We start from the raw sequence: 12,608 nt of genomic DNA, 5'->3' as shown, positions 1-12,608 counted from the left end.
TATTTTGTCCCTGCAAAATCCTGAACAAGAGGACATAAGAGCACACATACATATAACCATATAACAATTACAGCACGGAAACAGGCCATCTCGGCCCTACAAGTCCGTGCCGAACAAATTTTTTCCTTTAGTCCCACCTGCCTGCACTCATACCATAACCCTCCATTCCCTTCTCATCCATGTGCCTATCCAATTTATTTTTAAATGATACCAACGAACCTGCCTCCACCACTTCCACTGTAAGCTCATTCCACACCGCTACCACTCTCTTAGTAAAGAAGTTCCCCCTCATGTTACCCCTAAACTTCTGTCCCTTAATTCTGAAGTCATGTCCTCTTGTTTGAATCTTCCCTATTCTCAAAGGGAAAAGCTGATCCACATCAACTCTGTCTATCCCTCTCATCATTTTAAAGACCTCTATCAAGTCCCCCCTTAACCTTCTGCGCTCCAGAGAATAAAGACCATAGGTCCTTGAAAGTGGCATTACAGATAGACAGAGTGGTGAAGAAGGCTTTTGGCATTTACAAGTTTGGATGGATATGTTACAGTTGTGTAAGATGTTGTATAAGACAGATATAGATATAGATATGCCATTTATTGTCACTATACATGTACAGTGAAATTGAAAGCTGCTCGTACTCAGTGCATACATATAATTTAGTACAAAAAACAAGAAACAGAAAAACAAAAAACAAAATGGAGATGGGGGGGGGGGGGGATAGGTGCACAATTCTGCGGCGTTATATACATATATACAGATGGAAGTCCGGGTGTTGGGCTGTGAAGTCAGTGCATGTGTGAATTTGAATTAAGAGTAGTTATAATTTTCGGAAAGCAACTATTTCTGAGTCTATTTGTCCTGGATTTGATGCACCTATAGCGCCTTCCAGAGGGCAGCAGGTCGAACAGTCCAAACGCAGGATGGGAGCTGTCTTTGATGATATTCTTTGCCCTGCTAAGGCAGCGGGAGGTGTAGATATCCATCAGGGAGGGGAGAGGGCAACCAATGATCTTCTGCGCTGTCCTAGTTACCCTCTGAAGCCTCTCCCTGTCTGCCATGGTGCAGCTGCCGTACCATGCTGTAATGCAGTATGTCAGCAGGCTCTCGATGGACGAGCGGTAGAAGGTCAGCAGCAGGTTAGAGTCCAGGTTGTGCTTCCTGAGGACCCTCAGGAAGTGCAGCTGCTGCTGAGCCTTCTTGATGACCGCTGTCGTGTTGTCTGTCCAGGAGATGTCAGCAGCGATATGGACGCCGAGAAACCGGAAGGTGTTGACCCTCTCCACACATTCGCCGTTGATGTGTAGGGGGGGCTAAGTCGGTGCTGTGCCTCCTGAAGTCGACGTTTGAAGACATTTGGACTCTTGGAGTATTGTGTTCAGTATTGGTGACCCTGCTGAAGGAAAGATGCCATTCAGCTGGAAAGAATGCAGAAAAGATTTACGAGGGTGTTGCCAGGACTCCAAGGACCGAGAATTGAAATAAATGCAGCACCTCTTATGATTTAGGGCGACGTTGGACATAATTATCAGTGTGATGTGACTAGAGTCGCAAGCCTGTAATTTCCCTGAAATTGCTCCCAAACCTTGAATGGAAATGTGCTGTAAACGTTGATCAGAGTTCTTATCATATCATCAGGGAAGGTACAGCAGAGAGAGCATGAAGGTCTGAGTGAAGGGCCTGTCCCACTTGGCGATTTTTATCTGCGACTGCCGGCGTCATCTCAGTGTCGCCAAAAGATTTTGAACATTTCAAAATGCAGCAGCAAAAAAAAAATGTGGCGACATTTGAAAAAAACATCGCACGTCAATACGTCCTCACGCCGCCAATGATACGTCAGTCAATGATGCCGGCAGTCACCGAAAAAAATCACCAAGTGGGACAGGCCCTCAATAATGACTTCAAAAAATTGTAGGAAAATTCTTGTTTTTATTCTGATGGGAAACAAGGTTTGGTCTGGTACGGGAACTGTTCTGCCCACAGCCGCAAATCTCTACAGAGAGTGGTGAAGGCGGCACACAGCACATCATTGGAAAATGTCTCCCAGCCATTCAGGACATTTCCCTACCGGCGGTGCCTGCGGAAGGCACACAGCATCATCAAGGACCACGCAGACTGGTCTCCTTGTTGCCGCCATGCAGACGATACAGGAGCAGGGCTGCACGCACCACCAGACTCAAGAACAGTTTTTATCATCATTCCATCAGGCTTCTGAACTCATAAACACATCATAGATCCCCGCTCTTGCCACAAGGGCAGAGTCCCCCCGGTCACCTCATATTCCGCCTGGGCAGTTCGCATCCTGATGGCATTAACGTTGAATTCTCCCAATTTTGCTAGCCCTTGCTGTCTCCTCCCCTTCCTTAACCCTCGAGCTGTCTCCTCCCATCCCCCCGTCCTCGGGCTCCTCCTCCTCCCTTTTTCCTTCCTTCTCCCCCCCCCCCCCCATCAGTCTGAAGAAGGGTTTCGGCCCGAAACGTCGCCTATTTCCTTCGCTCCATAGATGCTGCTGCACCCGCTGAGTTTCTCCAGCAATTTTGTGTACCTTCGATCTTCCAGCATCTGCAGTTCCTTCTTGAACACAACACATAGATGTTGATTATTTTATTTATTATTGTCTTTTACCTACCAATGTCAACTTTTATGTTTTATACCTTAATTTTATCCTTGTACTATCATTGCTGAGGTGACCCGTTGTCTTGTCAAACACATTTCATTGTACCGTTGACCCTGTGTTGACCTACATATGACAAATAAAACTAAACTGAGGTCTGCAATAATTGCTAATTTTACATCTTTTGTTCTAAGTGAGGTTTTGTTCTTCTAGGTGAGATTTGCTACAATATACAAAAAAATGGAAGTGGAATTTTCAACCAACTCTGAAGTGCTAATTTGTGAGCAGAACAAAAACAAGGACGTTTTAAAATAAATGTATTTAATCATGTTAATGTTAAGCAACAGGCTCGAATAGTTATTAGTGTACAGTCAGAATTTGTAGTCATATATTTTTAGAAACAAGAATTTACTCATCTTCTGCTGCTGCACTTATTCTGCTAGTGAAGTCCTGGGTAAATCTCAACAGCGCTCTCCTGATAATAATACAAAACACAAGAGTAGGATATGCATAAAAATATGCATATCAATGGCTATCTTTTTTGATTATCTTTATCAGAGCCAATTAACCCCCAACCCTGTACGTCTTTGGAGTGTGGGAGGAAACCAGAGCACCCGTAGAAAACCCACGCAGGTCTCAGGGAAATCCTGCAATCTCCACACAGACAGCATCCGTAGTCAGGATTGAACCTGAATGAATGTTACCTGGGAGAAGGCAGGCGGGGGTTATTGATGGGGGACGATCAGCCATGATCACGATGAATGGTGGTGCTGGCTCGAAGGGCCGAATGGCCTCCTCCTGCACCTATTTTCTATGTTTCTATGTTTCTATTAATATGAATACTAAAGCTTTAAGGTATATTTGGCCATGTGCCCTTGAAGATTATCCTCTTCACAGTTCACTGCACCTACAAGATGGCTGTCATCGGCAGATTGGAAATTGTGCCCTAAACACCATATTATGAATGTGATACCTATAATTTTCTGTTGACTGATCTTGTTAAGAGTCTGAAAATCAAAGGAAGATCATTCTCAACTTCCTGGGGGTGTTTTTTGCAGCTGCATTTTCTGCCAGTTCACCAGCTCGAGTGCTTTTTCAGTTTGAAGTAGGCTAATGAGAAATAAAAAAAAATTCTTATCATGTAAATGCTGTTTTAGAATATTCTCTTTAGTAGTCAAGTAATATAATGTGATTTACCGGTTTGCAGTATTTCAAAAGTCATTTCTCACTCTATTTGCTCAGGGTAATTTGGTTAGTCACAATAAGCCACACATTATCATGGTATTGTCTCAATGGTACATGAGGTTCTGCATCACCACCACAATAATGCAGCACCAACTTCGATGGACTGGTCACGTCATCCGCATGTCCAATACACGTCTCCCTAAACAGATCCTGTACTCTCAATTGAAGGAAGGTCAAAAGCAACGCTTCGAGGACAACATCAAGAGCAGTCTGAAGAAATTCCACATCGCATCGAGCAACTGGGAGCACATTGCACTGGACAGGCGCTCCTGGAGGAAACCCGTGCAGGAAGGAGCTGCACGTCACGAAATGGAACTACGCTGTGTCGCAGTGACAAAGCAACAGCACCATGAGAAGAGAGAGAAAGGGGCTGGACAACTGCCAACCACCGCCAGTCTCCACTGCCCACGTTGCGCCAAGGTGTGTGTGGATCGTGGATCGGCCTCTACAGACATCTGCAGACCCACAAGTAGACCCTATGGAGAGGAGAGGACAGTCTTACACGTTTCGAGTGACAGCCGATGATGACATGAGATTCGGCATAATTTCTGCATTCAATGAGCTAGTTTCTCCAAACAACTCTCTATCATGATTTAGAAAATACATGATATGCAAGGTTATGCATGTTAAAAAATGTCATTATTATAGAAAATCAATGAACAGAATTTCACAGATGCCAAATTCTCATTGCCTGTCTAGAGTAGATAGAAAATGTTGATTGTATGTAAAATTCCCACAATTATTCTGAAGCTAATTAGATTGGTCATTATAGATGCATTTTTCTCCACTAACTCCTTGTGAAAACATTAAATATTAAAATTAACACTAAATTAATATTAATTTTGGTAACATTTTGCAATCATGCCAAAAATATGAGATATACTTCTATATATACTTATTAATCATTTTCTAAATTCAGCAGATTTTGCTCCAAGCCTTTTGCTAAAGGCAATTATGAATATATTCTTTCTCTGGATTTTGACCTAGTTTACTAAATTACAGAAGGATGCGGAGGCACTGGTCAGGGTGAAGAAGAGTTTTACTAGGAAGGAACTGCAGATGCTGGTTTAAACCGAAGATAGACACAAAAAGCTGGAGTAACTCAGCGGGACAGGCAGCGTCTCTGGAGAAAAGGAATGGGTGACGTTTTGGGTCGAGATCCTTCTTCAGACTGGTTAGGGACAAGGGAAATGAGAGATATAGGCAATGATGTAGAGAGATAAAGAACAATGAATGGAAGATATGCAAAAAAAGTAACGATGAAAAAGGAAGCAGGCCATTCTTAGCTGATTGTTAGGTGAAAATGAGAAGCTAGTGCAACTTGGGTGGGAGAGGGATAGAGAGAGAGAGAGAGAGAGAGAGGTAATGCCGGGGCTACCTGAAGTTAGAGAAATCAATAATATTACAACTGGGCTGAAAGCTGGCCAAGCGAGATAATTAGAATGCTCCCTGTAAGAGAGGGTATGAGCTGACAGGAGAGGTTGGATAGATTGGATCGTTTTCTCTGGAATGACAGAGGGTGAGGGGAGACGTTGGAAGTATATAAAATTATGGGAGGCATTGATAGGGTGAACAGTCAGACCAGAGGGCATAACTCTAAGGTGAAATGGGCAAAATTTAGACGAGATGAGCAGGAGAGGTTTTTTTACACAGTGAGTGCCTTGAACATGCTGCCAGGGGCAGTGATGGCGACAGATATGATAGTGCTGTTTAATGGGCTTTTAAAGAGGTACATGGAGATGCAGGGAATAGAAGGGTATGTATCATGTGTGGGCAGACGAGATGTGTTTATCTTGGCATCATGTCCGGCACTCGTGGACCAAAGAGCGTGCTCCTGTGCCACACTTGTCAATGTTCTATGCATCTATTTTAGTATCATCTACAAACTTACTTACCATGCCTTGTACATTCTCATTCAAATTGTGGATATGGACGACAAACAGCAATGGGACAGTACCAAACCTTGAGGCATACCACTAATTATAGGTCTCCAATCCACCCACCACCACCCACTGCATCCTTTCAGGCAGCTAATTCTGCATCGAGTTAGCGAGCCTTCTCTGGATCACATTTGGGTCTCACCTTTCAGAGCCGCCTAACATGTGGTACCTTATCAAAGGGCTTGCCTTCTATGGCCTGAGAAGAAATTTACCCTGAGGTTACATGTGCAGGTAAAATATACAGTTTTAACCTGCTTATGTAGCCAGAGTAACCTGCTGTTCGTTAGTAACCCTAGGATTTTAAAGATGGGGAATTTAATATTATTAATGATTGAATCTCCAAGGGAGATGGTTAGATTCCCTCTTGTTGCAGATGGTCACCATCTGATATCTCATAGCTCCAGTGTGATGAATGCAATCCTGACCTCTTGATGCAACCTGTATGGAGTCTGTATATTTTCCATGTGACTGTGTGAATTTCCTCCCAACTTCTTCCCAGCAAGGGTCTTAAACACTATACCACATGATCCCACCGTCTCAGCAACGAGGGCGATGATTTGATTGCACTACATGCTTCGGTGTTGTGCTATTATAGTCTGGTTACTGAATATTATGGATTATTACTGTATTCTATTATTTATTACTGTATTCTATTATTTATTACTGTATATTAATTTGTTGTTTTATAGCATTAATGGGCCTGTAAAGCTGCAGCATATAAATATTTAATGGTTGGTGATAGTGGCCGGATACATATGACAGGTTATTTAAACACTCTTAACTCTGTGACTCTAAAGTGCTTGTGAATCAAGTATGACATGAAAATTGGCATTGGTGCTAGTGGAGACTTCAGGAGTTAAGCCGGACAACACTAAACATTAATAATCTATTTAACATTCACTAATATATTTTATTGTCATTACACATCAGTGACAAGATTTGGTGAGCTAGGGCCATGTCGAGCTATCATCAAGACAGTCCAGGGGAGTGTAGTCAAGGGCCGGTTCAGAGCCCGCTAAGTAAATAAAATAAGTATATTGGCCAGAAGTATCTGCACATACAACAGGATTTGCCTTTATGGTGCTGACGCCCACGTAAGGCAACATGTGTGGTAGACACAAGTGGTAGCTGTGTCCGACAATCCTCTGACGCTGAAGAGCAGATACCACACAGAGATGCCATACGTTATATGCTCTCTCTGTGGTGCAGTGTAATAAACCAGTCTTTTTTAATGTCCTCAGGAAGAACAGTCGTTGCTGTGCCTTCTTGACCAGTGCAGCGGTGTAAAACATTAATGATAAAACACCATTGATCAAGCATGTGAACCAACAAAATACCAGATCATATGGGATTGTGTTACTTTCTCTGCAGGATATTGATGTTGATGAAAAGTTTGTGTTTGCTGTCAGGCTACAGGTCCTGTCATCTTTAGTGTGCATGTGTCTTTCAAGTATGAACCTGTGACCAAATCCAAAAGCTGAGCTAAAATGCTTGCACCAAAACCAGATTTTACTTTTTCACACAAACGTTTCACATTGTGAATGTATGAAGCATTTATTTTACTTCCGGTTTCACTTTACATAATATACCTGAATAACAGGTAATGTTTCACTTTGCCAGTTCTGACAAAGGGTCCTGGATCTGAAACATTAATTGTCAAGGGCATGTCCCACTTAAGCGATTTTTTCGGCCACTTGTCGGCTCCCGTCATAGTCGGTCGAAACCACAGGTGGTCGGAAATTTTCAACATGTTGAAAATCCAACAGCGACCAGAAAGGTACGACTCTTTGTGCGACTACTCGTGACCATACAGGCGCCACCCCACCACATGTAACTATGGTTGTGAGTAGTCGCCCAAAGAGTCGTACCTTTTTCTGGTTGCCGCTGGATTTTCAACATGTTGAAAAATTTCGGAGACCTGCCGTGACTATGACGGGTGCCGGCAAGTCGCCGAAAAAATAGCGTAAGTGGGACAGGCCCTTTACTCTTTCCGCAGATGCCGCCCAACTTGCTGAATGTTTCCTGCTTTTTCTTTCTTATCACATGAAAGTCAGTGTTTAAACCAGAAGCCATCTCTCCAATGTAACTGTAACACCTCAGTTGCTATGAATGGGACAACGGCTGAGCACCAGAGGCTCAGGTTCATTTCTGATCTTGGTTGCTGCGTAGATTTAGCACATTCTCACTGTGACCGCAGGCAGTGTTTCCTTCACATGTTCCGGCTTCCTCACACATCCTGAAGAGGTGTAGATTGTGGTAGACGAGTGGTAAAAGCTGAGGGGAATCGATGAGAATGTGGGAAGAATAAAGAAAGGGATTAATTTAGGAATTGGATGATTGATGTTTGAGAAGGAACTGCAGATGCTGGAAAAATCGAAGGTAGACAAAAATGCTGGAGAAACTCAGTGGGTGAGGCAGCATCTATGGAGCGAAGGAATAGATAACGTCTCGGGTCGAGACCCTTCCTGAAGGATGCTGCTTCACCCATTGAGTTTCTCCAGCATTTTTGTCTACAATGGATGATTGATGGACAGCACAGACGTATTGGTCAAAGAGCCTGTATCCATTGCTGTGCCTTTATGCCTCTACATTGCAAGGAAGTTTTATTTATCACCTACCAAATGGAAGGTGATGTTACGGGAACAAAATTTCAAAACTGGTATTTAACAATTTGTTCATATTCACCCCGCGTGGTACAATATGTCAGGCGGGGAGAAACTTACCCCTATTTCACAGTTTAAGGATAAGAGGGAAGTCTTTTAGGACTGAGATGAGAAAAACATTTTTCACACAGAGAGTGGTGAATCTCTGGAATTCTCTGCCACAGAATGTAGTTGAGGCCAGTTCATTGGCTATGTTTGAGAGGGAGTTAGATGTGGCCATTGTGGCTAAGGGGTATGGAGAGAAGGCAGGTACAGGATACTGAGTTGGATGATCAGCCATGATCATACTGAATGGCGGTGCAGGCTCGAAGGGCCGAATGGCCTACTCCTGCACCTATTTTCTATGTTTCTATGTTTATAATTCATTCAGTCTAGCCTGCAGAGTATTCCTCTTTTCCTATTTTTATTTGCAATTAAATTGTATTTCATATGTATTAGATTAATGCCGTAGAATTCAGGTTCACAGAAGGTATTAATTCCGATGCAATAAAGCTGATGTGTATTGTTGACGTATTATCTTGTTTATTTTTCAGAAGTAAATTTGGAAGATGAGGCTGCACCCTGCAGCTTAAATCTTGGGCATGGCCGTCGATGTACAAATGAAACATTTTGTAAAGGTGGATGGATTGGCCCCAATGGCGGAATCACTAATTTCGATAATTTTGCCTTTGCCATGTTAACCGTTTTTCAATGCATCACCATGGAGGGCTGGACTGATGTCTTATACTGGGTATGTATTAAAAACAGAAACTTTTTTTTAAAAAAGCTTAAAGGCCCAAGCAGTAGCTGTAATTGCGGTGAGTGCAATATTTTTGCACGACCTACTCATCTGACTTAAATGGCTACAATTTTGTAATTTTTCCCTCAAAATAAGGCACTTTAGAATAGTTGTTTAAGAAGGAACTGCAAATGCTGGAAAATCGAAGGTACATAAAAACGCTGGAGAAACTCAGCGGGTGCAGCAGCATCTATGGAGCGAAGGAAATAGGCAACGTTTCAGGCCGAAACCCATCATTGCCTATTTCCTTCACTCCATAGATGCTGCTGCACCCGCTGTGTTTCTCCAGCATTTCTGTGTACTTATAGAATAGTTGTTGTTTAATAAACGCTGAGTTTGATAATGAAACACAGGTACAGGTTCTGACTATACTTTAAATATACATCTGCATCAATTAAAACAAGTACATTCTAAACTGTAAAGTATAAATAGATTTCATAAATTATCTATGTTTTAATTTCATTGATACGACTGTATTGAAATTCGATTTAAAGTCATGGGTTTTTTTATACATCCAGATTATTTTTTCTTGTTATATTTTTCTGTGCATTTCTTGCTACAGTGATATTATCATTTGAATGTCAGCAATGCTCAGAACAAATGATGCATGAATCCGACAAAATAACAAAAGCATGAACGTACCCATTGAGAATAGCACTTTAAAATAAATGAATAAATGCATCAAAAACATTAAATTATGTTAACATTTTTAGCAACACTGTATGTGGTAAGCAAAAGCTGCCATGATGACACAACGCATTAAGGGCCTGTCCCACTTACGCAATTTTTTTGGCACCCGTCATAGTCGCAGCAGGTGGCTGCAAATTTTCAACATGTTGAAAATCCAGCGGCGACGTGAAAAAGGTACGACTCTTTGGGCGACTATTCACGACCATACAGGCGTCACCCCGCGAGTCGCACCTTTTTCAGGTCGCCGCTGGATTTTAAACTATGTCGATAATTTTCGCCCACTTGCCGCGACTATGACGGGTGCCAGCAAGTGGCCGATAAAAATCACGTAAGTGGGACAGGCCCTCCAGGGTTCTAGCGGTGTGTGCCACAGAACAATATAAACGTGTAGGATGTGTGTAGTACTTCATTGCAAGCTGAGTGAGTGCTGCTTTGGTGGCAGGTGCGACCTTTTAGATGAGGCATTAAACTAAGACCCCAGCTCATCGCTCTAGATTGTTGTATAAGATCCCATAACAATATTTCAAAAAGTGACCCAGATGCTGCTGCACCCGCCAGCATTTTTGTGTACTTTCAAAAAGTGAATCTAGGATCCCTGTGTCCTTATCAATGTTTATCTTTCAATCAACATCAGAATGAATATTTTATCGTTATTATACAGGTGTTTGAGGGACCTTGGTAGGCACAATTTACTGCTGTGTTTCCTTCATAAAGTTGATTAACAAAAAGTATTTGGGGGGTCACTGGTTTAAAACATCCTTAACAGTACAAAAACCTGTATAATTCAATGTCTTTCTTTGGATGGATGGACCACCCAACTCAAATATTTGTACTATCTGTTAATATTACTAAGTAATAGGATCACAATATCACAGTTAAGCTTTCTCTCGAATATTTAATTTTCAGTCGCTGGTCACATCTGTACACTTTTCAGTAGGTGCTTGAAAAATAGCCATTGGTAACTATTTTACATTAAGCCCTTCTCATCTGAGAACTTACAAGTGCATTTGCAATGCCCAACCATTGTTCCCCAACTCAGTTTAAAACCGCAATCAACCATAAAACATAATGTTCTATATTATCCAGCATCTCAATAAATATTTCATGTAACCAATGTTCTGAATTATGCTCTGAGTATAACAATCTACCCCGCAAATGTGTTCACTTCCATTACTAATCATTAGCTCCCTTTTAGTAGCTTTGTAGCTGTAACTCTTCATCCCCGGAACCATTGTGGTACATTTTGCATCTTCTCTAGTAGTTTAACACAAGGTGCCACAATATCGGGCAATTTCTGCATCATACATTCCAGTCTCCACCATCACACTCCGTGAATCCAGGACTTCGTTCCATTCCTAAACCTCATTTACATTAAAACATAGAAAATAGGTGCAGGAGTAGGCCATTCGGCCCTTCGAGCCTGCACTGCCATTCAATATGATCATGGCTGATCATCCAACTCAGTATCCTGTACCTGCCTTCTCTCCATTCCCCCCTGATCCCATTAGCCACAAGAACCACATCTAACTCCCTCTTAAATATAGCCAATGAACTGTGGCCTCAACTACCTTCTGTGGCAGAGAGATCCAGAGATTCACCACTCTCTGTGTGAAAAATGTTTTTCTCATCTCGGTCCTAAATGATTTCCCCCTTATCCTTAAACGGTAACCCCTTGTTCTGGACTTCCCTAACATTGGGAACAATCTTCCTGCATCTAGCCTGTCCAACCCCTTAAGAATTTAGCCAAAGGAACTCCCATAATTCACCATCCAGGTGTGCCAAAATACCTCAACATTGCCAAGATTATAGATAGTGGAGCATGTCTGTCCTAGCACTGTCCTGAGATATTTTGTGTTCCAAGCTTATGGACAGGTGGCCCAAATGGATGTATGTGCCTTATGGGCATTAGAAATCTGTTCAGTATGAATGTGTTAACCATAGTTAACATCACGCTGAGCAATTACAAACTTTCAAGTGTGTTTGAACTTTTTGCATAAAAGATCTGGTAAAAGATCGCACCATATATTATTATTTGTGCTTAAATATTTCACCCAGCATCGAACTGAGTTCTTGATCACTGGATTTGTGAACTAACAAATCTGAAAATGGAACACGAATACAGAATAGTTGGCAATTATCTCAATCAATTGCCACTCAATTAGAATGTTGAAAATGAGATTTTGAGTCCATAATGGGTAGAGAACAGTGGGATGAGATACGGAAGGATCTGCAAGATATTATCTGTGGTTCCTATTGCTCTAGAACACTAATATCTTAGGTACACAAAAAAGCTGGAAACTTCCTGCATTGCTCTATGGAGCGAAGAGGCAACTTTCGGGCCGAAACCCTCTTAGTTGAAACGTTGCCTATTTCCTTCGCTCCATAGATCAAACCCGCTGATTTTCTCCAGTTATATGTAACTCCACATTTGCTTCTTCTTAATGTTTCTACATCAAATATTTAGTTATATGTAACACATTTGACATGTTTCCTCAAGTGATATAGAGAAGTCTTTATAGGAGCATCATGCATAATTGGAAAAGCGTATTTGCACTTTTATCTGTTTATTTATTCATGTGTGTGTATATATTTATATAATGGTATATGGACACACTGATCTGTTCTGTATTCATGCCCACCATATTCTGGTGTGCTGAAACAAAGCAAGAATTTCATTGTT

At 41.8% G+C, this 12,608-nt stretch overlaps 1 protein-coding gene across 1 annotated transcript in view; it reads left to right on the top strand.

Annotated features, from left to right (window-relative positions):
• Nucleotides 1–12,608, top strand: part of cacna1c (calcium channel, voltage-dependent, L type, alpha 1C subunit) — a 309,696-nt gene that overhangs the window by 130,534 nt on the left and 166,554 nt on the right. The window contains exon 7 of the mRNA XM_055650124.1: nucleotides 8,994–9,190. Within this exon, the coding sequence (XP_055506099.1) occupies nucleotides 8,994–9,190 (197 nt within the window). The remainder of the gene's footprint in view (nucleotides 1–8,993; nucleotides 9,191–12,608) is intronic.

This window comes from Leucoraja erinacea, chromosome 19 (assembly GCF_028641065.1).
Source record: "Leucoraja erinacea ecotype New England chromosome 19, Leri_hhj_1, whole genome shotgun sequence".
NCBI lineage: Eukaryota > Metazoa > Chordata > Chondrichthyes > Rajiformes > Rajidae > Leucoraja > Leucoraja erinaceus.
Note: the sequence above shows the minus strand (reverse complement) of the source record. Positions and strands in the feature narration are given on the sequence as shown.